The sequence below is a fragment of the Arvicola amphibius genome, chromosome 12 (assembly GCF_903992535.2).
Source record: "Arvicola amphibius chromosome 12, mArvAmp1.2, whole genome shotgun sequence".
In the NCBI taxonomy this organism is placed as follows: domain Eukaryota; kingdom Metazoa; phylum Chordata; class Mammalia; order Rodentia; family Cricetidae; genus Arvicola; species Arvicola amphibius.
In genome coordinates this window covers 88,248,551-88,274,551 of record NC_052058.2, presented here as the reverse complement: position 1 = coordinate 88,274,551, position 26,001 = coordinate 88,248,551, and the positions used below count along the sequence as shown (strand labels likewise).

Here is a 26,001-nt window from a genome sequence, read left to right as displayed (position 1 = left end):
CATCTCTCCCATGGGGCCACGAGTTGGTCAAAGCAAACCTGTTCCCCTCCACCCTTACCTCGGGTGGTGTGTGTGTCCCCAGCCGTGAGTCTAACAAATTTTCCCTCCAGCCTGCCCATCCCCACCCCTTTGAAGGCTGAAACTTTATTAAAGCAGATTCGTTTAGGGTTCGGTCAGACGCCCAGAGAGGAACGCGGAATCTGGAGGGAGAGATGACGAGCCTGAGGAAAAGAAACTGTGCCCAAGAAGGTAGGGACTGGGCTCGGGGAAGGAACACGCGATGGCTGCCGGGCACGGGCGATCGCCAGCTGGCCGGCCCACGGGGGTGGTTTCGGGTCTTCCGGAAAGCCAGAGGCTCACGAGAGAGAGTCAAGATGCAGGGGTACATGTGTACAGGCTCGCTCGCCTTGCGAGGCCACGAGAACTCAGGCGCGCACCACCGGCCCGCACGCCCTAGCGCCGCGAGCCCACGCCACCCTCTGACTCTGAGTTCCCGTCTCTCTGCTGCGTTTCTCCCCCCGCCCCCGCTCACGGAGCGCGGGAAATGGGCGGGGCCTGGGCGGGGCCCGCCCCTCTTCCTGCCCTGATTGGCTGATGCAGTTGTCCATCCTGAATCTATTTTTTGATGGAGGAGGGGGGTGCCACCCGCTCTGCCCCAGATCACGTTTGCCACCCACAGCCAACCACTCTTGTCCAAGTTCGTGGGCAAGAGGCGATTGGGGGTGAGCGAGCTCGGCACCCCAAGCCCCGTCCGGTCCTCGCCGGCCCGAGGCGGAATATCCTGCATTCCAGGCCACTTCCCCATCGTGGAATCGGAGCGGCGGCCTCGCAGGAAGGCAGAAGCGAAATGTAGCGAGCCGGGTGTCGCGGTTGGACGCTCGCCTTGGCTGGGAGTGTAGCGGGGCACACGCTGGGGCTCGAGGAGGACGGCTGAGGGGGAGGAGTGATGAGAAGAGGGGGTACCCTGCACCCCCCGATACCACGGGCCCCTGCTGCCACTCTCCAGGCGCCCTTCATCCCCATCGAGGCGCAGGTCAGTGTTGTTGGGTCTGGGGTTAGGTGGGGGGAGAGCGGGGACTCCAGCACGCAGCGCCTTTGCAGAGTCTGAGTTGCAAGGAGGCGGCGGAAGCAGGCCAGTTACTCTTCCTTCCCACCCCTGTAGTTGGGGATGCCCAAACAGGTCTTTTTGTCCATCGCCGCCTGGGAAGGAGATGGGGCATCCTAGGGCCTCAGGCCCATCAGTAGTGGCCTTACTGGTGATGTAGTTGAGGGACTGGCCTGCCCCCTTGCTAGCCCCCTTCCAGGTCAAAGTGGCCTGCCAGCGAGATGGGAGGGGTAGTGGTGTCAGGTTTTAACGAACGAACTCAGAAACTTTTCTGGCATGGGCGCTGTGGAGTCACAGTGAGGATCTTTGAAAACAACGGTGCTGTGTTTAAGGTGGCTTGGCTGGCGACCGAGTAGATGGAGGACTCATAACTTGGGCCCTAGAGTTTGAGTCTGCCTTAACCAAACTGGAGTTGACTAATCGTGAGTGTTTGGAATACTAACAGCCTGTTCATCATACCTGCAAAACCCTCTGGAATTCTTTTTCTTTTGCAAGCCATGCTGGTGAAATGCAACAAGTTCCCAACTTGATTCCTCAAGGCCGGGGGATTCCTTTAAGAAAAGTGGAGCGGGGGAAGACAGACACAGGATTTGGGAGTGAATGCATGCTTATTAGCTTGTGACATTTGGATTTGCCTTCCTTTGTTTTTCTTTCCTCCTTCCCCACCTTTTGCTGATACTTCTGTTTGTTTCTAAGAATTGCACTCTGTCCAGCTGTTAGTAACTTTCCGCAACTGGGGGAGCCTAGGTAACCAAAATATGTAGGTAATAACCGGTAGTTTTATTACTCTCGGTCTCTTCAACCTAGTTAACTGCCATGTCCTAGCTGAAGCTCACTCGGCCAAGCATAGAGGGAGAGAGAAAAATACAGACAAGAGCCCAGACCAGGGCCAGCCTCTGAGGTCTCTGTAATGCTGTTGACTCTCAAGGGCAGGAGTAGGTAGTAAGTAGGCCTCTGGCTCTTGGCCTTGGTCTGGCAGGCTTGCCCTACCCCGCTGCCTGGTGAGTCCTGCTGGCATTTTCCCTCTTGGGGAGCCAGGGCAATTAGAGGTGTGGGGATGCTTCTCTGGACAATCAGTCTCCCTGTTTGTTTGCCCTGACTTGCCACTGCTGTCTTGTGATAAGTCATTCACAGAATAGTGACTGGGTAGGGGATTTGTGACTTACCACTAAGTAAGTAAGTTAACTACACTTAACACTGAGTTCTGATCAAGATTTGAGAAGACAACCCCTGAGAACATCTCTGCCCACCCCAGGCAGCTCAGAAGGCAATGCCAAAGTCTCCTATACAGCATCTTCCTGTGGAGTCATGGTTTGCTGTCTGGCGGGGGGATTGTTGGGACGAGAACCTATTGAGCCTCCACATGAAGTGGGCAGGACAGCGTAATTTTAGTCGGGGGAAAAAAAACAGCAAATAGCCACCTCTGTAACAGACTACATCATGCGCTGGAGATTGTCCTTGTAAGAACTGGTTTTTGCTATGTACTGACATGCTCCTCTCTCTCTCTCTCTCTCTCTCTCTCTCTCTCTCTCTCTCTCTCTCTCTCTCTCTCTCTCTCTCTCTCTCTCTTTCCCTTCCTCCCACATAAGGTGTTCCACACAAATTCTTGTGACTTTAAGGACCAGGCAACTGAGAAAGTACAAGATCTTCTCAAGAAGGGAGGAGACCTCTGGGAGAGAGGAGAAAGACAGCAGACACTGTCCTGGGACCAGCTGAGCCCAAGGTGCTGCGGGAAGCTGAAGGCACCCAGCAGGAGTGGGAAGAAGCCCCAGCCCCAGATTGAGGCTGTGTTCTGAACAGCCGGAACTCATTCAGCGTTCACAAGAGAGGGTTACAGTATCAGCACTCCAGACTCAGGTTGAGCCCTCTTCTTCTGTATGCCCCTGCTCTGAGGAGCTGGCCATTGAGAACCAAAGATTTAACCCCCCTACATAGTGCAGAGCTGGGGGTAGGCACCCGCACCCCTAGTGGCAGCTGCTGCATCTGGAGTGAAGAGTTTGTTTCCTTCCAGCCCCAGGCTGCATTGCTTGATGGGGCTGCCTTTTGGTAGATCAGTTTTTACAGTGCCAGGCAGGAGTGGAGAGCCGTGGGAAGAGGTCCTGCGGCACTCAAGCCTGGGTTCAACCCAAGACTAAGCTCTTTCCCAAGTTAGAGTCGGAGCGAGAAAGAAAAATAAATAATTCTCCCCTCCTCTCCTCCCTGCCTGTCATGTCCTCTAAGCCAGAGCCAAAGGACATCCACCAGCCGAATGGTACTGGCCCTACTCCCTCACCCTGCTCTTCGGATGGCCCTGGGCGAGAGCCCTTGGCTGGGACCTCAGAGTTCCTGGGGCCTGATGGGGCTGGGGTGGAGGTGGTGGTGATTGAGTCTCGAGCTAACGCCAAGGGAGTTCGGGAGGAGGACGCGCTGCTGGAGAATGGGAGCCAGAGCAACGAAAGTGACGACGTCAGCACCGACCGGGGGCCTGCGCCACCCTCCCCGCTCAAGGAGACCTCCTTCTCCATTGGCCTGCAAGTGCTGTTCCCCTTCCTCCTGGCGGGGTTCGGGACTGTGGCAGCTGGCATGGTGCTGGACATTGTGCAGGTAAGACCCGAGGAGGATAGCTTCTGCTCGCAAGCCCTAGCCTCCTCGGCCTTCTGGGAAACTGACTCTTGGAACTTCCTCTTCATCTCTGTGTCAGAAGCAGCTGCTGCTTCCTAGAATACTGTTTCCCTTTGGAGCACATCCTTGGCTTCATCCTTGTCTCTGTTACTTTCTACAGAAACCTCCGAGAAGCCAAGTAGCCCCAGGGAGGTGGTCAGGGCAATATTGCCTAACAGTAACAGATGAAACTCCAGTTCTCAGGCTGAAAGGAGGAGAGAGGGGCAGGGTTGTTGCTTGCCATGACGCCACAGTGCTGTTGAGATGGCTCTCCCTTCAAGTCTGCTTTCTCTTACTTTTCAAGCTTTCTCTTCCCTTCCCCTTATTGGCGGTTTCAAGGATACCCATGATAGAAAGCGCCTTTTCAAGCCTTCTCTTCCCCTGCTGGGCAGGAATTTACTCAGCTGTTGGGAGAGTCTCTGATCCTGTGAGAAAGCTCTTAAGGCAGTTTGTATTGTTTATCTTCATGCATCCTTGGCACGGTCTCCTTGGTGAGTGAGGATGGTCTGGGAATGTGGCAGAAGATCTGAAAAGGCTGTAAGTGCTGGGGATGGCAACAAAACGGAACCAGACCTGCGTAGGGTAGAACCGTCTCTCCTTGTCTGTCACCAACCTGTTCTGGGCCCCGGCAATGGGAGGGATACCGGGTAGAAGGAACAGTAAGAGTTGGTAGGACCTGGGGCCTGCTGTATTGAGTGCATTGTGAGGCAGGGCTTACCAAGAGCCTCCAGGTCAGAGAGAGAAAGTCTTGTTTCTAAGTAAAAGTTTTTTGAAGCTCAAGGAGGCATACTGTGCTTTCTACCAGTGCTAAGTTCGTCTGAGTTAATCAGGATATAGCTAGTGGCTGCTAGATACTGGCTCTATCCAAGTACAGAGGCAGGTGTTGGCCCGTGCCCATGGGGACCACTCCTCCCCCATCTAGGCTGCCCTCACTATGCTGTCCCCCAAAAGGCTATGAAGCCGTAGGGATCCCCAGGCCCGTCTCGGGGCTGAAGGGGGTTGATTGTAGATGCTGTCTAAAATGTGTGTAGACCCTGAGTCTTCGAGGAGAACCTTCCAGCTTTGGAAGCTAATGAGGATATTTGTAGCTGGCAAGAGTGCCTGGTGCTGGCCGCCTCCCCTCTCCTCAGACCTGTTATTGTGAGGACTGTTCCTACACAGAGGTTAGGAGGCCAGTCCAGAGCTTGGAACTCCTCCCCTGCTGGTCGCTTTTCTTCCTAGGCCAAGAGCAGGAGGAGGAGGAAGGAGGAAAGACTTGAGACTGGTTTTGGAGTCTGCCTCACCTCTCCTTTCTGAGGCCCTCATTCTCATTACCACTCTGTGAGTTCTAGATTAGTCCCATAAAGAGCTGCAGGGCTGACAGTGCAGTTCAGTGGTCCAGTGCTTGCCCAGCGTACACAAAGCCCCCGTTTCCATCCCCAGCACCGCAAGGCGAATACCAGGGGGCTACAGAACCATCATCCTGGGGTGAACTAGGAGACACTTAGTTTCTGGATAATGATGATGATAATGAGAAGGAGTATTGGGGGGGGAGGCTTTTCTGTAAGCCTAAAAAGTAGGAAAAAGGCATTGATCTCAATTCTATAGATGGGAAACTGAGCCATAGATATGCTGCTTGCTCATCTCCCAGAGCCTATGTCAGTGACCTTTGTTATGGCTGGAATTTGCAACCTGGCTTAAGACTGTGAGGAGCCTGCTGTTTTTGTCTTGTCTTGAAGAACAGGGCAGACTGGGAACCAGGACAATTGGTGTTGGCTTTTAAAGTGAATCAGAGCCAAGGGCCAGGAGGATCAGTCCCTGCCCTCCCACAGGTCAGGGATCCAGGAAGGGAACAGTCCTCTGATGTCTCGCGTTATGCCCATGGACCTGAGACATTGAGAGACTTAGGTAATGGGGACCTGGAACCCCCCAGCTTGCCCACAGAGGGCTGGCATCTCCCTGGGTGTGACATCTTGGCTCCTACCAGAGCTAGGGTTCAGTTGTTGTAGATAGCAATGACTGGCTTGTTCCTGGGCCCCTCCCCCTCTAGTCCCACCACAGCTGGCTGAAGCAGGGCCCACAGCAAGATGGCTGGAGCTAGTGAATGGGAGGACAGGGCAGGGAGCCACTCCACATCCAGGGTAGTGACGGGGGCGACAGATGCTCTTGGATACAGGAGTCACACCTGTGCTGCTCTCCCCTCACAGGATAAAATAACCTGCAGCTAGACAGTCTAGAAGGGCCCAGGACGGGGCCCTCTGGTGGTTGTTCAAGGTCCCTGCTGTTCTGAGCACCTCAGTACAGATGCCTCCCTGGCCCAAGGTTCCATTGCAACCAAGACTGGGCTTTTCCTAGAAGACCCGCTCCTGTCTCTCTGTCTGACCTCTCGCTTCACTCCGTGTAGCCCCCACAATGAAATAAGGAGCCCAGGTTTTTCTCCGGAGTATGAAAGGAGAAGGAGACTGTAGTCTGTTGTGACTTACCCACTGCGGCCGGTATTTGCAAGGGAAGTAGAACCAAGCCCAGCGTTGGCTTCAGAAAAAGACTGCATGAAAGCCTCAAGCTGCCCATGCTTTGTGACCCTCCCCCAGCTCTGTCCTGGGCTCCTGCAGGGTATCACGTCCAGTGTCTGTCAGCCTTGGTGAGGAATGGATGGCAGAGGGCGGTGCGTGATCTCCATTAGACTTCTCAACTAGATTAGAAGAGGGGGATTCCCTCTTATTTTAATGCACTCTTTACTTGCTGAGTACCCACAGAAAGTAGGCCCCTTCTCTAGTATCTTCAGAGATGGAAGTGCATAGCACCTTGGCCTTGGGGAAGAGGTGTGGGCGGCGGCTGGAGCCCCTGGGCAGGACACTCAGATCCTGTTTCCCTTGATCACCTCTGCTCTGCCCATCTTTGCCTCCCGAGTGCTATCAGGCTATTTCCTTTTGTTACGCTGTGTGCTGTGTACAGCTCTGTCCGTTCAGGCAGTGCCCTGAGGCCCTCTGCTTGAATACCTGCAGGATGCCCGGGACAAGGCTCTAGCAGATGGAAGCAATGATCCAGCCTGACCTGAGATGGTGCCTGGCCCTAGAATCAGAGTTTGGGCCCATTGAATGCCTTCATTCCATTTCTTCCTGCCTTCGCTGCTTGCTGGTGTGTTTCTGGAGCAGGAGGCTCTGCCAGATGAGGTTGCAAGTGGAGGAGCAGGTTGGATGGCCTAGGAAGGAGTCACACGCAGCAAGGCCTCTGAGCTGTGAGGCTCGGTCACTGGCCTGAGTCAGGGCGAGCTTTGAGTGTGGAGGCTGCTGTCTCATCGCATATCAGGGCTCAAAGAGAAGAGGGGCTCGGATTCTGAGGAGCGATTAAAAATCCATAAGTGTTCCTCGCTAACCTTCAAGCCAAGCAACTTGCTATACCCTGTTCCATCTCCACTGATACAGGGAGGTGTGGGTGGTAGCTTGACTGACAGCTTAGCTGACTGGTTTGGCTTCAGGGGCAGGCGCTCCAAGTCAGGGTGAACAGGATGAGCCTGAATTAGGCCGCCACCCTCATCCACAGCACTCCGTTCTCAGCCCCTGACCTCAGGACTGCCGTGCTTTCTGGCTGGCTCTGCTTCCCATGCATCCATACAGGCCATAGACCCCCCCAGCCTGACGTACATTTTCAAGAGGGTTTTGTGGGTAGGAAAAATAGATGTAGGAATTGGCTCTTCTGTTCCAAGTGCCATCTTAGGGCTTTGCTGGGTCATAGGGTCAGGTCTTGCGAGTTCCAGGCTATACTCTGTGAGTTGGGAAGACTTCTGCTGGTCCTTTTCCTTGCCCGTCTGTCCCATCTCATCCCTTCCAAAACCCCACAACTTCTAGATGCCCCTGTAGTTAAAAGCAGAGAGCACACATGCATTGGAAGGAGAAGATTAGGGGTGTTCATGGTGGCAGCTGGGGGTGGGTTAACTGAACTTTATACATTCTTTTCTTCAGGATCGTGTTGCTGTGTAGCCCAGGCTAGACTCAAACTCACAACCTTCCTCATCATCCTGAATGGTAGACTTACAGGCAGGCATATGCCACCACTAGGCCCAGCTGCACCGTGTGTGTGTGTGTGTGTGTGTGTGTGTGTGTGTGTGTGTGTGTGTGTGTGTATGTATGTATGTATACACATATATATGTATACTCCTTACAGACAGTTCAGAAAATGTCCATTGCGTATACTTCAAGTGTTCCTTCCTGGACTTTTCTCTTTTACTGGCGTATGCCCATCGCCCTCGCTGTCTGGAGAGCTAGCAGCTTGGGCGCAGGTAGGCAAGCATTTGGGTGAGGATAAAGTGTGGGGCTGTGTTCTGAGAGCGCTCCAGAAGCCCACAGTCAGCACACTTGTCAAGGGAGGGGAAGAATTCTTCCTTCTCTGAAGCTGCTTATCCAGTTTGAGAGGGGCCTCAGCTAAAGGAAGCTGAATCCGTAGGGGTGGATGTTCCAGCCTTGTCCGAGAGTAACACTCCCAAAGCTCATGAGGCACCTCCCAGGAGCTGCCTGGGAGGGGAGATGATACTCACTTTTCCTAGCATTTGAAAGGTGATAGCTGAAAGGTGGGAACTGCTGTGGAGGGGAAAGTGGAGGAGTGCTCTTCCCCCACAGGAGTCTTCAGAGAGTCTAGGTCCCTTAGGAGACGCTAAAAAGGATCCTAGGCCCAGGAGCTCAGACAAGGGAATGCCCTAGCCCTGAAGAAATGAGCTGTTCTCTGGGTCCTACTCATGGCATACACACCCCATGACAAAAAGTCAAGTGTTTTAGCCTCTGTTCCCTGTCCCTCATGCATCTTGGGTTTTGGTTTTGGTTTGGTTTTTCTCAAGACAGGGTTTCTCACTCTGTAGACCAGGCTGGCCCTGAAGGTATCCGCCTGCCTCTGCAGTGCTGGGATCAAAGGCTTATGTCACACCGCCCGGCTTTGTTTTGTTTTTTAAGATAAACTCTGTCTTTGTACTTTCAGCTATCTTCAGACTCCCAATCCTGCCCAAGCCCCTCTCTGAATGCTAGAATTACAGACATATCATCTGGATTATTTGTTTCTTTCTAAGATTTCTATTTATTATGTATTATATAATGCTTTATCTATGTGTTTTGTATGCATGCCAGATGAGGGCACCAGATCTCATTAAAGATGGTTGTGAGCCACCATGTGGTTGCTGGGAACTGAGCTCAGGACCTCTGGAAGAGCATCTCTCCGGCCCCTGTTTGTTTGTTTTTAATGTTGCAGGAAGTCGTGTGACGTGAACTACACTGGGACCTTGAAGTGTGTAAAGTGTGCTCTCAGTTCCCTTTTCTCTAGCTTACACTCTGCATCCACATAATGCTAGTTCCCTTCTCCAGGTCCGCAGTCCTTCGCAACCACAGTTCTCTTTTCATTTCTATGAATCCGATGACCACTCCAGAGTGGGGAATAAGTGGAATCACACAATATCCGCCTTGTTGTGGCTGGTTTGGTTGGTATAATGTCCTCAAGAGTCATCCATGCTGGAGCACAGGACAGGATTTCCTTTTCAAGGCTGAGTCATACTTCAGTATTGTGCCATGTTGGACTGGCCCACTCAGCCGCTGATGGACAGTTAGATTGCTTCCCCCTCTGTTCTGCCATGAACAGGAGTACATTCCTTCAAGATCCTGCTTTCAGTTATTCTGGATAAACACTTAGAACTTGGGAGTAAGTAGTCAGGGGAAGTGCTAGGGTTGCTAGATCATAATCAGTCATTTGTTTACTGTGTGTGTGTGTGTGTATTGTATGGATTGGGTACATGTTATATGGGCATGTGTGTGTGTGTGTGTATTGTATGGATTGGGTACATGTTATATGGGCATGTGTGTGTGTGTGTATTGTATGGATTGGGTACATGTTATATGGGCATATGTGTGTGTGTATTGTATGGATTGGGTACATGTTATATGGGCATGTGTGTGTGTGTATTGTATGGATTGGGTACATGTTATATGGGCATGTGTGTGTGTGTGTATTGTATGGATTGGGTACATGTTATATAGGCATGTGTGTGTGTATTGTATGGATTGGGTACATGTTATATGGGCATGTGTGTGTGTGTGTATTGTATGGATTAGGTACATGTTATATGGGCATGTGTGTGTGTGTATTGTATGGATTGGGTACATGTTATATAGGCATGTGTGTGTGTGTATTGTATGGATTGGGTACATGTTATATGGGCATGTGTGTGTGTGTGTGTATTGTATGGATTGGGTACATGTTATATGGGCATGTGTGTGTATTGTATGGATTGGGTACATGTTATATGGGCATGTGTACGTACATGGAAACCAGTGGTCAACATGGGACAATTGTCTCTGCTGCTCTCCACCCGTTTGTTGTTTTTTATTTTTTTTAATTTTTGGTTTTGGGGTTTTTTTTGTATTGTGTGTATGGGGGGGCGTGTTTTACCTACATTATATGTCTGCATCACATGCATGCCTTGTGCCTGGAAAGGCCAGAAAGGGGTGTCAAATTTTGGGGGGTTATAGACGGTTGTGAGCCACCATGTGGGTGGGTATTGGGACTAGAACCTGAGGAACCTGAGTCTTCTGCAATTACAGTTAGTGGTCTCAGTCACGTCTCTCCAGACTGCCTCCACTTTTTTTTTTTAGATAGAGTTTCTCATTGAACGGGGAGTTCACTGGTTCGCTGAGCTGGCGGCTTAGTGATCCTCAGGGCCCCGCTAGTCTTAGTACTGAGGTTACGACACGCACGACTCTGCCTGGCTTTTTATGTGAGTGCTAGGGATCCATACCCAGGTACTTGGGCTTGTACGACAGGCACCTGACTGACAGAGCTGCCTCCCCAGCTTGTTTGGTTGGTTTGGTCTGGAGACAGGATTTCTCTCTGTGTAGCCCTGGCTGTCCTAAAATTCACTCTAAAGATCAGGCTGCCTTCAAACTTAGAGATCTACCTGCTTCTGCCTCCCGAGTGCTGGCATTAAAGGTACACGCATGCTTGTTTCTTTTTTAAGACAGGGTCTTGCTTTGTAGATAGCTGGCCATGAGCTTTCAGCAAAGCCTTTGCCTCCTCAGTGCTGGGGATACAAGCATATCCACCACATACAATTCATTTTCCGTGTGAGGAACTGCCATGCAGTTTTCATAGAAGCTATATTTTATACTCCCACCAGTAATGCAGACGTGTTCTGATCTCAATGTCCGTACAGTCCGTGGTGTTTTCTGTCTGTCTTCTTAGCCACCCTAACCGGTGTGCGGCGACATCTCACTGTGGTTTTGATTTACAGCCTTTTTCTTTTTTGGTTTTTCGAGACAGGGTTTCTCTGTAGCTTTGGAGCCTGTCCTGGAACTAGCTCTTGTAGACCAGGCTGGTCTCGAACTCACAGAGATCCGCCTGCCTCTGCCTCCCGAGTGCTGGGATTAAAGGCGTGCGCCACCGCCGCCCGGCCTTCTTCTTGAGCATTAGAGTAGAGGGACTAGAATTGCCTGGTGGGCTGTAGTCTGACCCCTGAACTGAATGCTTGAGCAGGAACTTGATGCCTTCAGAACCTGTCTAAGGGTCCAGCTGGCCATTGTGAGGAAACATGCTGAGAAAACAGCATGAGAACCCTCCCTGTATCTGTCTGTGCGCCTGTGTCTGTGCATCTGTATCTGTGCGCCTATGTCTGTCCGCCTGTGTCTGTGCATGTGTGTCTGTGCGCCTGTGTCTGTGCGCCTGTATCTGTGCTCCTGTGTCTGTGCACCTGTGTCTGTCCGCCCGTGTCTGTGCGCCTGTGTCTGTCTACCTGTGTCTGTGCACCTGCATCTGTGCGCCTGCCCATCACAGCACCTCGTCTCTAGACGCCCAAACCAGCCTTCATTCATCCGCCTGCTGTTCGCCCTCCTCCCTTTACAAACCTGCAGACTTTCCATTCTTAAAGCCCCGTGGCCCTTTAGGGCCAGGAAGGAAGGCACAACCTGGACTTCTTTAGGAAAGCCTTAGTTTTGGTTACAGCTTGGGGGCTTTCAGTCTCCAGCCTGGATTCCTACAGTAACTGGGGTAGAACTTTCTTTTCTTTTTTCTTTTTGGTTTTTTGTTTGTTTGATTGGTTGGTTTGGTTTGGTTTTGGTTTTTGGTTTTTTGAGACAGGGCTTCTCAGTGTAGCCTTGGCTGTCCATCCATCCAGGAACTTGCTCTGTAGACCAGGTTGGCCTCAAACTCATAGAGATCCACCTGCCCCTTAGTATTTTTCTGAACCTCCGGTTTTCTCATGTACAAAATGGGAATAAAAATAGCTCTTCATTGGCTTGTGGAGGTGACTAGATAAGAAAATATACATTAACATATGTCAGCCGAAGAAGTCGGTGGGAGAGCCAGGACCCACTGACCTAGGACTAGAACCCGCGTCTCCCGAGGCCCAGTCTCTCCCAACAGGGGTATATGTGCTTCTGTTAGCTAAGATAATGGGAGCATAGAGAGGAGTCAAAAATCTCTTGCCAACTACCATAGGAGAAGCACCCTCTAATTGCAGAGCTTGCTAAGGAAAGTACTCACTGTGGCTGAGTCCCAAAGCCCTTGGAAACAGAAACCAAACAAATGTTCTAATCACCCCAGCCCCAGTCCTGTGGAGCCCAGCTCTCCGCAGCTGAGACAGCACCTCCCAAGGCTGAGGCCACAGAGAAACTGGATGAAGGCAAGGAGGCTGCAGAGTGCTGTTTGAAAGGACATTACCAAGGGGTTCTGGGGCAAAGCCAACTCGGAGTGATTCCCCTGTGTGTCCCCTCAAAAGCTTACAGAAGGGACAATCAGACTAGGAGTTTCTCTTGTTCTGGAAGGAGGTTGGGCTGTGCTTTCTGGAATTCTTGGGCTTATTGTACTCCCAGGCTTCTCGCAAGGAGGTCAGGCGCCTTGTGTGCTCGCCCCTGCTGGTCCTGTTTCTCCCTCCTGTCCCCTGACCCCACACTCTGTTCAGCTTCAATGCCGCTCCTTTGAGGTACTGAGGTTCTTGGACTCTGTGTTTATCTTATAGCACTGGGAGGTCTTCCAGAAGGTGACAGAGGTCTTCATCCTGGTGCCTGCACTGCTGGGGCTCAAAGGGAACTTGGAGATGACCCTGGCGTCGAGGCTGTCCACTGCAGTGAGTGTCCTAGCTGTGGGGAGCAGGGGAGCGGGGCAGGGAGAAGAGAATGGGTAACATAGAGACTAGTAGGTGTCCACACGACTGCCTGGGCCTGTGAAGGGAAGGGAAGCCGTGGAGGGAGATCCCAGACTGGGTGTCCTGTCCCCAGGCAGGGGCTCCCTGCCCAGAATGGTTCCCAGGCTTGGACTCTGGATGTCCCAGCCATCCCTGGATGCCTGCCCCATCTCCTGCTTTGCAACCTGCCTCGTGACTGTTTGTGCAGCTTCGACAGGCAGGCATCACGCTGGTCCCTCCAGCCACACAGGTGGGGGCCTCCTCTGATCTCCAGCCCTACTCTGCAGCTGGGCAGGAGCAGAGCCAGGCCCTCCCCACAGCCCTCCAAACCATCCCCCTTCCCCATCACAGCTTCTTCGAGAGAGAATAGGCATTTCCATCTCCCACAGTCCTTTCTATCTGCCACAGCTATTCATGGACTAAGCCCAATAGACAGCCATGGCTGGGAGGCATGACGTGTTAGAACTCAGGAGACCGGGCATGACCCTCTGTGACCAGTTCTGGAGAAGACAGTGTAGAGGGCAGCCAACCTAATGCACCCTTGCTCTTCCTTTTCTCTGGCTGGTGCCACCCACTCCTTTCCAAATACTGGCAGCCTCAGGCCTGGACCAACAACTGACCTTGCCTTCCCTAAGAGAACAAGCTGCTTCAGCATCATGCAGATCCATGAAGGATCATGCTGGCTGGATAAACAAGACAGGATAGAATCTGCCTCAGCTCCCCTCACATCCTGGGACTCATCTGCCTTGGTGCTTTCATAGCTGAGTCCCAGAGTCTTGAGCTATAGGCATTGCTTTTTGATCCAGTCTAACAGATAGAACCCCAGGCCCTGTACAGCAAGCTCCAACCCTTCACCCTCCCTCTTCCAGGCCAATATTGGACAAATGGACACACCTAAGGAACTCTGGCGGATGATCACGGGGAATATGGCCCTCATCCAGGTAAGAAAACATGGACCAGAGACAATAGGCTAAAGCATCCCCTTAGTCAGGAATCCCTGAAAGGCTTAGGTCAGCCCAGCAGGCTCCTAAGTGGCTCTCCAGCATCCTGTAAAGTAGGCTAGGAGGTGACAAGTTACTCAGGAAAATGGCCAAGATAGGGAGGACCTCGGCAGCTTCCATGTCACATGTCACAATGTCTAGGCTCCAGGTGGTTCGGGGGCTTTTGAGCCTGCACCAGTCTTTGCGGTAGAATCCGACTCATGAGTGTTGGCGTGCCCTCCGCCAGTGTTGTCCCATCTCCCCGGAGGCCACACAGATCGAATGTCTTCCCCCTTAGGTCCAAGGTCTTGGCTCTGACTGATTTCTGGGCTGTTGTCACCTCATCTTCAGTCAGGCAGTAGCGTGTCCTGGGTTTTTGCACGGTGCACTACCCTGTACTAGGGTCAAGACTAAAACAAAATAAAGGCCTCCTTCTAGCCTGCACGGACTGTAGAGTCCAGTCCTGCCTGCTTGCTAAGAGTTAGGAGGAGTCCACTGGGTGACCTCCACTAAGGAACTCTGCTCCAGGCTCTCCGCATGACCACGCCTCTCCCCAGGTGCAGGCCACGGTGGTGGGCTTTCTGGCATCCATCGCAGCCGTCGTCTTTGGCTGGATCCCTGATGGCCACTTTAGTATCCCGCATGCCTTCCTGTTGTGTGCCAGCAGCGTGGCCACAGCCTTCATTGCCTCCTTGGTGCTGGGTAAGAGAGGGAAGAAGGCACGGGGTGAGGATGCTGCTCCCAGGGTGTTGACTCTGCCCGGCATCTCAGTTCTGTGTTTTGTTGATTGGGGCCCCTCTTTTCCTCCTCACCCCATGTGGCCTGCCTCTCACTAGGTATGATCATGATTGGAGTTATCATTGGGTCTCGAAAAATTGGGATCAACCCAGACAACGTGGCCACGCCCATCGCTGCTAGCCTGGGCGACCTCATCACCTTGGCACTCCTCTCGGGCATCAGCTGGGGACTCTACCTGGAACTGAGTAAGGCTGAGGCCACCGAGAATGGCGTGGGTGGACTCCGGGAGAGATGGGGACCATTTTGCAAACGCGTGAAGATTTTTGCCGTATTGTTAATTGCATGAACGGTTTGCCACGCCTCCCAGTCCTGGGAAGGCTGGACAAGCTCTCATCTCAGTTCACAGGCAGGCAGCAGAAGGGAGAGGTTCAGAACTCATCCCTGCTTCATCCCAGGGGTTTTGTTTCTCTTGGAGGGACGAGATGTGGAAAGGGGAAAGAAAAGAATGGAAGACTAGAATCTGCTTGTAAACTAAAGAAGGGGGAGGGGAGGGATTTCTGGGATCAGACCAAGACACACACAGTCTGGCGTCTGCCTCTGTTCACTTTACTGCCTGGGCTGGTCATGATTGTGCACACCTATAATCCCAGCCACTCGGGAGGTGAAAACCAGAAGAGAGTGAGACTAAGCCAACTTGGGCTACGTAGCAAGGCCTTGTCTCAGTCAAAAATGAGAGCTCTCTGCCTTCGTCTCTGGCCTCGCTGCCTCCTGGGTGCGCAGTGGTAATGAGGTGGGGTGGTACACTAGGGACTGGGGTCCTGGTGCTTATCTCCCTCTGCTCTCTGCCCTCTCAGAGCACTGGCGATACATCTACCCCCTGGTGTGTGCCTTCTTCGTGGCCCTGCTGCCTATCTGGGTCATGCTGGCCCGAAGGAGCCCAGCCACACGGGAGGTGTTGTATTCGGGCTGGGAGCCTGTCATCATTGCCATGGCCATCAGCAGGTAGGCTGGGGCCCCGAGTGTACACCCCTGTACCCTTCCCACCTCACCGTAGACCCCATCTGAAATCCCAGAGCAGGAAAAGTGGAGTACATACTGGGAGTGCATCCATAGTGTCAGGCACGTGTCCTTCTATTGCAAGTGACAGGAACCGGCTGTGCTGGGTTTCATTCCAAAGCAGGACATATTGACCTTGGGAACTACAAAAGGCAGCTGTACCCAGGGACACACGCAGTACTGTCGAGACCCTGGGAGTCTACCACTCTGCCTTCCTGTGGTGATCAGCAGTCCAGCTTTCACCCTTCTGGCTCCTCCCAGCTCCAACAAGAGGGGAGAGGCTTTCCCCCAACAGTTGCACAAAGACCCAGTATAGAATGTCATTGCTTCCTGTTCAGTTGGTCACAGTTCTGTCCTTGAATCAGTCATTCGGTCTTGGGAATGCAGCTGTCCGGTTGGATGGGGAGATTAGCCACAACTGCAGCAGAGATACCTGGACCACAGTGACTTGAGTCTGAAAGAGCTGGAGCCAGTACCATTACCATAGCAGAAATCAGTGCTGAGCAGGCATGCGACCATGGTCCTCACGGGAAGGTGGCTCCACTCACACCTTGTACCAGCGTCACTATGCCAAGTCAGGAGATTATGAGCAGCAACTGCTGCATGCAAGAAAACCCAAGACTGAAAGGAGAGACTCCTGGAAGCCACTTGACTGCCCTTGTCCCCAATATTAGATAGGCCTATAAGAAGGAGAAAAGGACAAGATCTCCTGAGTAAATTGGGAGCATAAAGGTCATGGGAGAAGGGGAAAGGGAGGGGGAGGAAAAGAGGGGAGCAGAGAAAAATGTATAGCTCAAAAAAAAAAAAAAAATAGGCCTATGGCTCTCACCTAGAGACTAGAGCAGGACCTTGCAGTGATCTGCATGCCATTTGTCTTTGTGTCTCTTTAGTGTGGGCGGCCTCATCTTGGACAAGACTGTCTCGGACCCCAACTTTGCAGGAATGGCTGTCTTCACACCTGTGATTAACGGTGAGGCCTTAGCATCAGCTGCTGACGGACAGCTGGACACAGCTCCTGTGTCAGTCGGGGTTCCAGCAGGCTAGAGAATCTAACTCAGAGAGGAAAAGACTTAAAGACAGAGGTGGGGTAAAATGAACAACAGGGGACCATGAGGGCCCCCCAGAAATTATCATTATGAACGTCTGTAGCCCTGAAGGGCCAAGGGGACTCAGAAATCATGGGAGTCCAGTTAGAATTCCAGGCTGTTCCCTGCAAGAGTAAGCTCTTGCCAAAAAACAGAACAGGATCTAGGGGAGGGAAACCCACTAGACCCCTCTCGCTGCTCAGCTGGTGCCTCCCGCTGCACAAGTGAAGTAAAGGCATCCAGCGTGGGAGACTGGTGTGAGGCCTGCAGCCGTCCACCACTCAGGGCAGAGGCTAGGTTGTGTGACGTTAGAGGCAAACAGTGACTGGCAGTTTACTGGGACAGTATCAGATTAGAAGTCACACTTCCCACTGGAAACTGGTTATTGAGTCTGTGAGCTCTGGGTGCCTGGGTCAGCTCCGGAGCAAGCAGGTGTCTGTGCTACACAGTCAGGCTACGTCCCTGCCAACACACTCAGAGCCACTTCAAGGGCACGTGGAACCGTCACGCCTGCACGTAAAGGAAATTGAGAGCCTAGAGGATTCCTAAGAAGCAGTGAAATATTTGTCTTCTTCCGTCACGTTTTGTTCTCCTGGCACATGGGCAAGGGCGATGTGTTCATCGACTCTAATGAAAGCAGAAGGCAGGGCCTCTGCAGATAAAAGACAGAGAATAAGGTGGCTTCCTCCCAGTCCTTCCTACTCCAAGTCTGAGTCCTGTGTGTCTCTCTGCAGGTGTCGGGGGCAACCTGGTGGCCGTGCAGGCCAGCCGCATCTCCACTTTCCTCCACATGAACGGCATGCCCGGGGAGAACTCTGAGCCAACTCCTCGCCGCTGCCCCAGTCCGTGCACCACCTTCTTCAGCCCTGGTAAGCACAGCATCTCAGCCTCCCGGGTTCATTCCTGCCTTCGAGGAAAGGGGGGCTACAGACAGAACCTTTGCTAGAGAGTCACCTGGTTCCCCGGTTCAAGGTTCTCCTCTGCTGGGCTGTGCCTGCTATTCTGAAGAGTCGGGCCCGGAGGAGACATTGTCTTCTCCTGAAACACTCCGGAGACACAACTGTGTGCTGGCCTAGAACATGGCATTGACCATCCTGTGACCTTCCTGTCTTCCTCTTTCCTCCTCCAGACGTGAATTCCCGCTCAGCCCGGGTCCTCTTCCTCCTCGTGGTCCCAGGGCACCTGGTGTTCCTCTACACCATCAGCTGTATGCAGGGTGGGCACACCACGCTCACGCTCATCTTCATCATCTTCTACATGACAGCTGCACTGCTCCAGGTATGGCCTCGCGGAAGCGGGAGGGCTCAGGCGCCCACACGGAATCAGAACCCCAAGTCTGGGCCTGGTCTCTGTACCTGGACCGCCACTAGCCAGGACTCAGGAGCATAGGTGGTGGCTCTGGAAGAGTTACTGCCATGCTGTGTGACTTCAGCCTAGTCGAGTCCCTTCTCAGCCTCGGTGATACATTTTCAAAGAGAGAGCAATGGTCCAGAGGCAGGGTTTTCAGACAGGTGGTTACAGGGTGCCTGACAGGGAGACTTGCACCACCTGCACCCTGCTGGGCCTCGCCCCAAAGCTCCACTTCACTGGTGTGCAGTCCGGGCTTCATTTAAATAAAGGACTCCCCAGCTACACAGCTAGAACAAGCATCCAAACCACTTTAGAGACAGATTCAGATTCAAGACTCACCAGCCTTGTTGTTCTGTACAGCCATGCTACCTTCTCCCTGTGTTGTTGCTAGATTTTATTAAGCCATTCTCCTGTTGGTAAACAGTTATCCCTCCAACCCCCCGACTCAGTCCTTAGGAAAGCTGTGTTAGGAATCTTGGAAAGCGCCATACGCTGTTCCCCAGCAATAGTTACCCAAATCACCGTGCTTACTTGCAAATGTCATCAGGTGCAGAAGTGCCGGGAAAGGAGCGTAGGTATGCCAAGGGGCTGCTGTGGCTGTCTCAGCTCATCCCTTCACCTAGGTGCGAGGCCAGACCTCCATCCTGTCTCCTATCTGGGAAGATAGGAGGTCAGTTTTAGCTGTGCCTCCTTCTCTAAATCTGTGGAGAAGCAGAGTTATGCCGGGTCGCTGTGCACCTGTCCTGGCATGTGTCCTTGCGCGACTCAGGAGGCTAGATGTGAAGACAGCTGCCGCCGTTTCCATCCTGGTGCGTCTAGTCACACTCCCAATGTGGGACTCCGCTGCAGCTGTCAAAAGGGCCGTGACATTCCAGGGAGGCTGGACTGCAAAGCCAGGGCCAGGGCCAGGGCCACGGGAATCCAAGATAGCTGTGCACAGAGCAGGGGCGGATGTGAAAGGCCCTAGAATAGTAATCTCTGGTTTCTGCACCTGAGTCCCTTAAGGCGCAACTTTCATACCACAGTCTTTACAAAGTACAAGAATAAATGCTCCCACTTGACCATGGCAGAGCCTAACCATTAGAAAGTATCTTGTTCCCTAGAGATGGAGATGGCTCAGCGGTTAAGAGCACTGGATGCTCTTCCAGAGGGCCTGGGTTCAGTTCCCAGCACCCACATGGCAGTTTACAGCTGTCTGTATTGTTTAGTTCTGGGGGACCTGGCACCCTCATACAGACATGTATACATGCAGGCAAAACACTAATGCATATAAAAATAAATAATTTAAAAAGAAGGAAAGAAAGAAAGGATCTCATTCCCATGCAGACGTGGTCATGTGGGGACCCCTCAGCCAGGCACGGGCGCTGTAGATGATGCGCGGCCCCAGTGGCAGAGTGCATGTAAATCCGACAAAGATGCAGACTCCTGCTCGGAAGGCCCGGTGTTAGGCCTGCAATTGTGCATTTGTGTCACACTCCCCACTGCAGTTGGTACTACTGGTCCTGGACCCAGCGCCTAGCTTCTGATCTTGGCTATTCTCAACCGTCTGTAATTACAGAAAGTACAAAAACCCAAAGCAGTAGCTAATCCAGAACGAGTTTTGAACTGCTGTGCATTATTACTGACTTTATATTTAGCTGACTTGTTCACAAACCTTTTTTTTACAGATGATGTTAGAATAAACTTAGATTGTCTGAGGCCACAGCCGGTTAGAAAGAGTGAAGAGAAAGCAGCTTGGATAGTCAGCTGTTACCCAGGTGACAAAGGAGGGAGATGCTTGTGCGAGAAACTGGCTCTAACTGCTAGCCCCTACCAGGCTCCTGGAGAGGTCAGCATGGCAGGAATTGTAGTGACTCAAGAATGGTCTGATCCAGAATTAGAGACAAGGACAGAGTTTCTGTAAGGGCAGGATTCAGTTTAGAAGCCCCCGTCTTAGTGTGAGCTGTCCTGGCAAAAAGGTTGTGACTGGCCAAGCCTTGGGATACACCGAACAGGTCAGTCATGTGGCCTCTGGCTCCCCCTGCAGGTGGAGGGTGGTTACAGGCAGAATTCTTCTGTCTCTCCAGGTGCTGATTCTCCTGTACATCGCAGACTGGATGGTGCACTGGATGTGGGGTCGGGGCCTGGACCCGGACAACTTCTCCATCCCATACTTGACAGCTTTGGGGGACCTGCTTGGCACTGGGCTCCTAGCACTCAGCTTCCATGTCCTCTGGCTCATTGGGGACAGAGACACAGATGTTGGGGACTAGCTTAGCCGTTCAGCCCATTCCCCACCCCTCTGCACTTTCTATTTGGATTTTTTTTTCCCTTTTGTCTCCCCAACCCACCCTACACTACACTCCCACGTCTTTCTGGGATTTCACTTTGATACCAAATTCTCATTATTTTCAATGGGAATTTTTATACATTGAGCCAAGTTTGGATAGCAAGAATTCAGGAAGGACAGGATGGACTGAAATAAGCAGGAAAGGTAGACTTTTGAGACAATCACCAAGTGCAGTTCCATGGTGGGTGCCTCCTGGTGAGGTAGATTGGGACCTTGGCGTCCTGCCTGGCATCTGGGGACCTTTGGATTAGCTTTAGCAACCTCAGCCTTGGCCCTAATGAGAAACTCTTTGTAAGTGGGCTCTGGGTTGTTTTCAGTTTGGTTGAACAGAGGGATGAGGGATAATTAACACTCCCACACATATATATGTACTTCTATAGAAATGGACCAACTTCAAAGCACTGGGCAGGAGAAAGCGGCTTCAGCTCCTAGTAATCACAGCCCCGTTGTTCTGAGCCAGCCTGCACACAGTCAGGTGATCCGACTGTTCCGTCTGTGTGCGTGTGCCTTGCCCAACTGCCCGATTGCTGTCCAGCTGAGTGAGCGCTGGCCTGGGCTCTGCATGGATCAGTGTCATCCACAGGTCTCCAAAGGCCCCCTCAGTCTAGAGGCCCTAGTGTCTGTTCAGGCCGCCTCTCTAATTGTCCCCAAGCACTCCCTTTCCCCACAGCTTGCCAGATGATAGGCTTCCAAGATTGGGGACAGGACAAGGAAATGTGGCAAATGAGACCGGTGCAAGCTGGGGGTGTCTCACTGCTGTTTAACCACATGGTTTGTCTTGGCCTCCGTCACTTCCTGAACAGAGGTCAGTTGGCCTTTCTCTGGGCTCCTGTCCACTGACATTCGTTACCCATTCACTCATTCAGCAAATCTCAGCCTCCATCCATGAGCCTTTCCACGGCGTGGCCTGCGGTAAATCTCCATCGAGCAGCAGCCATGGGGTGCCTACCATGTTAGGTACAATGCCAGGCATTGACTAGCCAGTGCTAAGGGGATCACAGCCCTAACCTCACCTCATTTTCTAGGTTACAGAGGCCATGTGCCCCTTTCGGTCTGGCAGTTTTAAACGTTCCCTCGCTGTAGGTATCTGTGCCTACTTCAAGGCAAGGTCTGCCTCATTCCCTCTTTAGCCCCGGACTCTACAGTGATTACCGGCCCCGTTGCTCCGGCAGTTTCGTGTCCTAAAATACACCCCCATATATCTCACCACACACTCAGTAGAGGGTTTGGAACGAGCAAGCTGGATATTAGTTGGCTGCTTCGGTATTTGCCTGTACATGATTAGAAGGAAACTGGAGTCTCTTCCCCAAACAGCTCATCAACTGGGCTGCTCCCTAGCCTGTTTGTCGGAGCCCATAGACTCTCCCTGTGTAGCCTAAGGATCGCTGTGCGAGAGAAGGGTTAAGCTGTGCCTGGACCTACGGAAACTTCACACACCCTCGTTCCTCCCACATCACCTGAAATCATAGAACCTTAGAATTGGAAGGAATTGTAGAGGTTCTTCTAGTTGAAGTTCTGTCGAGCAGAGTAATACCAATCTGGGCTTGTTTCTGCTTTTCCCTCTGGCCTAACTCCACCCCAAAACACAGGCTTGTATAGGCATCAAACCCTGAGACTGTGACCCCAGGCTCCCCAGCCACTTACCCTATCCTGATTTCTGGTGTTGCATCAGGTTGTCTAGAGACTGGATCATCCCTCTTTGCCCAGAAAACGGAAAGGTAGGCACACCCACTCAGCAGCTGTGAGCAGAGGAGGACTGGCGTGAGAGGGGAGTTGACTTCAGTTGAAGATTTCATCTCTTCCCCCCCCGGTTGCACCTATTGCATGTACTTTTGGCCTGACTGGAAGAAACAAAATTAGTTTACTTTCATATCCTTCAAAAATTACAGAACTGTGTCTTAAGAGAATTATTTATAGTTGCTATAACTGAATTGACAAATGTCGACTTAACTGATAAATTATATTTGGTAAAATAAAGTGGAAGTTTATTTCGATGGGTGGCATTCCTGTGCGTCTCATCAGAAAAGCAGCCTCCGCTGTTCCCTTGGACCCCATTCTGCGGTCCCAGTCCCACCTCAGAAGTGGGAAGTGGCCAATGCGTGACAAGCAAGGACCCACCTGAGGGTAATAGTAAGCGCATCTGTTGAGAAATGAGCAGTGGTGGTGTGGGTTGGATTTCAGAGGCTGAGAGCGGAGCCCTTGGGTTCAGAAATATTAGGCTCTGGTTTCCCACTCCCATTAATGCGGTCTCTTTTTGTGCCGGCGGTAATGGTATCTATGAATTAGAATCCCTTCCTTGCAGAGGGTTATAGTTGAGTCAAATCAAAGTAGAAATGCTTTTTCCGTAGAGTATTTGCCATGTCCCTTCACTGTGCTCAACCCTGTAAACCCTGAGAAACTTACAAAACTGGTTCCAAAGGAATTGTGTTCTACTTGGATGTATATGACCTTCCACAAACACTGACCCCTCTCAGCTTGCTTCCTAACCTGAACTTTTATAGGATACAGGATATATGTTGTTCAGAAGGTAGTAGTTGTGAGATGCACAAAGTTCTATTCCAGGTACTTGGTAAGCCACAAAGTACTACAAAATATTTAAAATGGATATGTTAATCAACATTCCATTGCTGTAACAAAATACCTGAGATAACCAACTTACAAAAAAGGAAGGGAGCTGGAGAGGACCCAGAGGTTAGGAGTGCCCTGCTGCTCTTATAGAGGACCACAGTTTGATTCCCAGCATCCAACTCAGGCAGCTCACAGCCTGATGCCCTTTTCTAGCCTCCATGGCCACCTGCACAGACACTGTAGGGAGACGAGCTCGTGTACACGCGTGCGCGTGCGCACACACACGTCTGGTGTTTGTTTTATTTGGTTTGGTTTTCAAGACAGGGTTTCTCTGTAGCTTTGGAGCCAGTCCTGGAACTAGCTCTTGTAGACCAGGCTGGCCTCAAACTCACAGAGATCCGCCTGCCTCTGCTTCCAGAGTGCTGGGATTAAAGGCATGCGCGGCCACCACCCGGCCTTGCTTGCTTGTTTCTAAGGGAAGATTTCAGTACATGGTTAATAGGCCTCCTTTCTGGGCTGTGGTGTAGATGCTGGCAAGGAACTCATGGTAGGGCGGACTGCAGCTCGTGGCCACCAGCAAAAAGCAAACAACAACAACAACAAAAATAAACACGGGAGGACTGGTGTTCCACAGTTCACTACAAAGCATACCCTCAATGATGTAAAATGACCCCTTAATCCCCACCCGCTAAGTGACTGGTAATTGCCAGTAGTGCTCAGCTGAGGACCACATCTCTAATACATAGACCTTTAAGAAACATTCCCTGCTAAACTATAGCAATGAGACCAAGGGAGACTAATGATGAGCAGTGTCCAGCCACTACAGGGTTAGCTGAGAAAGACCTCATCAAGCATGGGGCTCAGGGAAGAGGAGAAGGGAAGCCATTCTACAGAGGGATCAGAAGTAAAAAGTCAAGTCTGTTATTTTTGGGAACAGAAAACAGTTCGAAAGGCCTAGAAGCTGACCTCACAGCCAGTGAGACACATTGCGGGGTCAGGGAAGAAGGCAGGGATGGTTTTTGTTTTGTGTTTTGAGACTTGCCATGGATCAAGAATGACCTTGAAGGGTGGACAGATGGCTCAGTGGTTAAAAAACACTGGCTGCTCTCCCAGAATATCTGGGTTCAATTCTCAGCACCTGCATAGCAGCTCACAAAGTGTAACTCCAGTTCTGGGGGATCCAACACCCTCACACAGATATACGTGTAGGCAAAACACCAATGCACATAACATAAAAACAAATAGATCATTTTAGAAGAATGAGCCAGGCAGTGGTGGCGCACACCTTTAATCCCAGCACTTGGGAGGCAGAGGCAGGTGGATCTCTGTGAGTTCAAGACCAATCTGGTCTACACAGAGGAAACACTGTCTAAATAAATAAATAAATAAATAAATAAAGTTATTGAATGTCTGATTCCTGCCTCTGGGATCACAGGCATGTGTCACCATTTCCAATTTATACAGTGCTGTAGATCAAACCCATTGATGCTAGACAAGCAACAGCTGAGCTGCATCCCCAGCTAAGCATGTGTTTGTGATGAGGTAGATGCAGTAAGGCAAAGTCAGAATCTCTCTGATGCCTAGGTCTTCTGTGAGCACCACCACCCACACAGGACAGGATCCCCACAAGGTACCACACAGCAGTATAAAGCACCAGTTTTGTGCTGAACACCTGCTGATCTCAGGAATCAGCCTCTAATTCCCCTGGGCTCTAGGACTAACTCTTCAAAGTTAGCAAAGCTGTTAAGGGAAAAAGAGAAGATAAATATTGCTTGTCAATGATTTGCGCAGTGTTTTACCATACAGCATGGTATATTGTCACACAGTATACATGTCATTACATCATACCATTAAATTAGTAGTCCTGTCTACAACGCTAATGTCTCTAGTACCTCTGAGTAGATAGTATCACTATTTTATGAGAGAAACAGAATCAGAGAGGTTAAATGTCTTGCCCAAGTACATTCTTTTTCAAGCCAAGTCCCTCTCAGTCCAGTGCTTTACTATGCCTGGAGACAGATGAAGTGGCTAATCAGAGCACCCCTTTAAAATGAGCATAAAACCGTTCTGAAATTTTGTGTGTGTGTGTGCATGTGTGTGTGTAATACCAGCTCAGTTGTGCACAGATAAATAACTGCAGAATATTAGTTGATAATTTATTAACACCAAATGACTTCTTAAGGTCATTTAAGTCTTAATCACAACTTCTTTAAGACCAGGAGTAATGCCACACACTTGTAATCCCAATCCTCACAAAGCAGAGGCAAGAGGATTCCACAGGTTCAAAGCCAGCCTGGTCTACATCATGAGTTCCAGACCAGCCATGGCCACGTAGTGAGGCACCATCTTCAAAACCATCTTCTGACAGACAGACAGACAGACAGACAGAGACGGAGAGGAGAGTGACAGAGACAGACGCAGAGAGAGAGAGAGCGGAGAGAGTGAAAAAGACAGACAGACAGACGACCAGAACACACAACGTACAGCTGTTTTGAACAATCATCCCTGGTCCCGGGCTGTAAGAGGCTGATTCTGAGGGCTGGCACACACTCAGCAAATAACTCTTATCATATAATAATACTGTGTGCTGTGGGCTCAGGCCTGGTGAAGTTAGTTGTTCCCAGCAAATTTTTGAAATAGACGGTATTTTCCAACGGATATTTTTTAAAATGTGAGTTCAAGGCCAGCCTGGTATACAGGACTGTTTCATAGAGAAACCCTGTCTTGGAAAAAACCAATAAACAAACAAACAAATAAATAAAATAACACATCTGCCAGGCACAGCTTACCTCTGTTGATACTTTTGTAACATAATTACAGGCTAGTACTTCTAACCCTGTGAGCGGTCAGGTGATGGATGATCTTCTAAAGTTAGTCCTGAAAACTGGTCATCTCCTTCAGCTAAAACGCAGCATTTTCGGAGCACTGCCTGCACTTTATATTATCTACACACATCACATTTCAATTTCACTCCTCGGCAAATGTTTGACTTAGAAGATAAAAGAAAAAAGGACTATAAA

General features: G+C 51.2%; 1 protein-coding gene across 1 annotated transcript; it reads left to right on the top strand.

The window, feature by feature from the left end:
* Positions 1 to 643: 643 nt before the first annotated feature.
* Slc41a1 (solute carrier family 41 member 1) lies at positions 644 to 22,401 on the top strand. Its single transcript, XM_038350127.1, has 11 exons — positions 644 to 1,033; positions 2,695 to 3,688; positions 12,711 to 12,818; positions 13,745 to 13,816; positions 14,413 to 14,557; positions 14,692 to 14,838; positions 15,448 to 15,595; positions 16,540 to 16,619; positions 17,469 to 17,603; positions 17,864 to 18,012; positions 20,151 to 22,401. The coding sequence occupies exons 2-11, from the start codon at positions 3,314 to 3,316 to the stop codon at positions 20,334 to 20,336; spliced, it is 1,545 nt and encodes a 514-aa protein (XP_038206055.1). The 5' UTR covers positions 644 to 1,033; positions 2,695 to 3,313; the 3' UTR covers positions 20,337 to 22,401.
* The last annotated feature ends 3,600 nt before the right edge of the window (positions 22,402 to 26,001 follow it).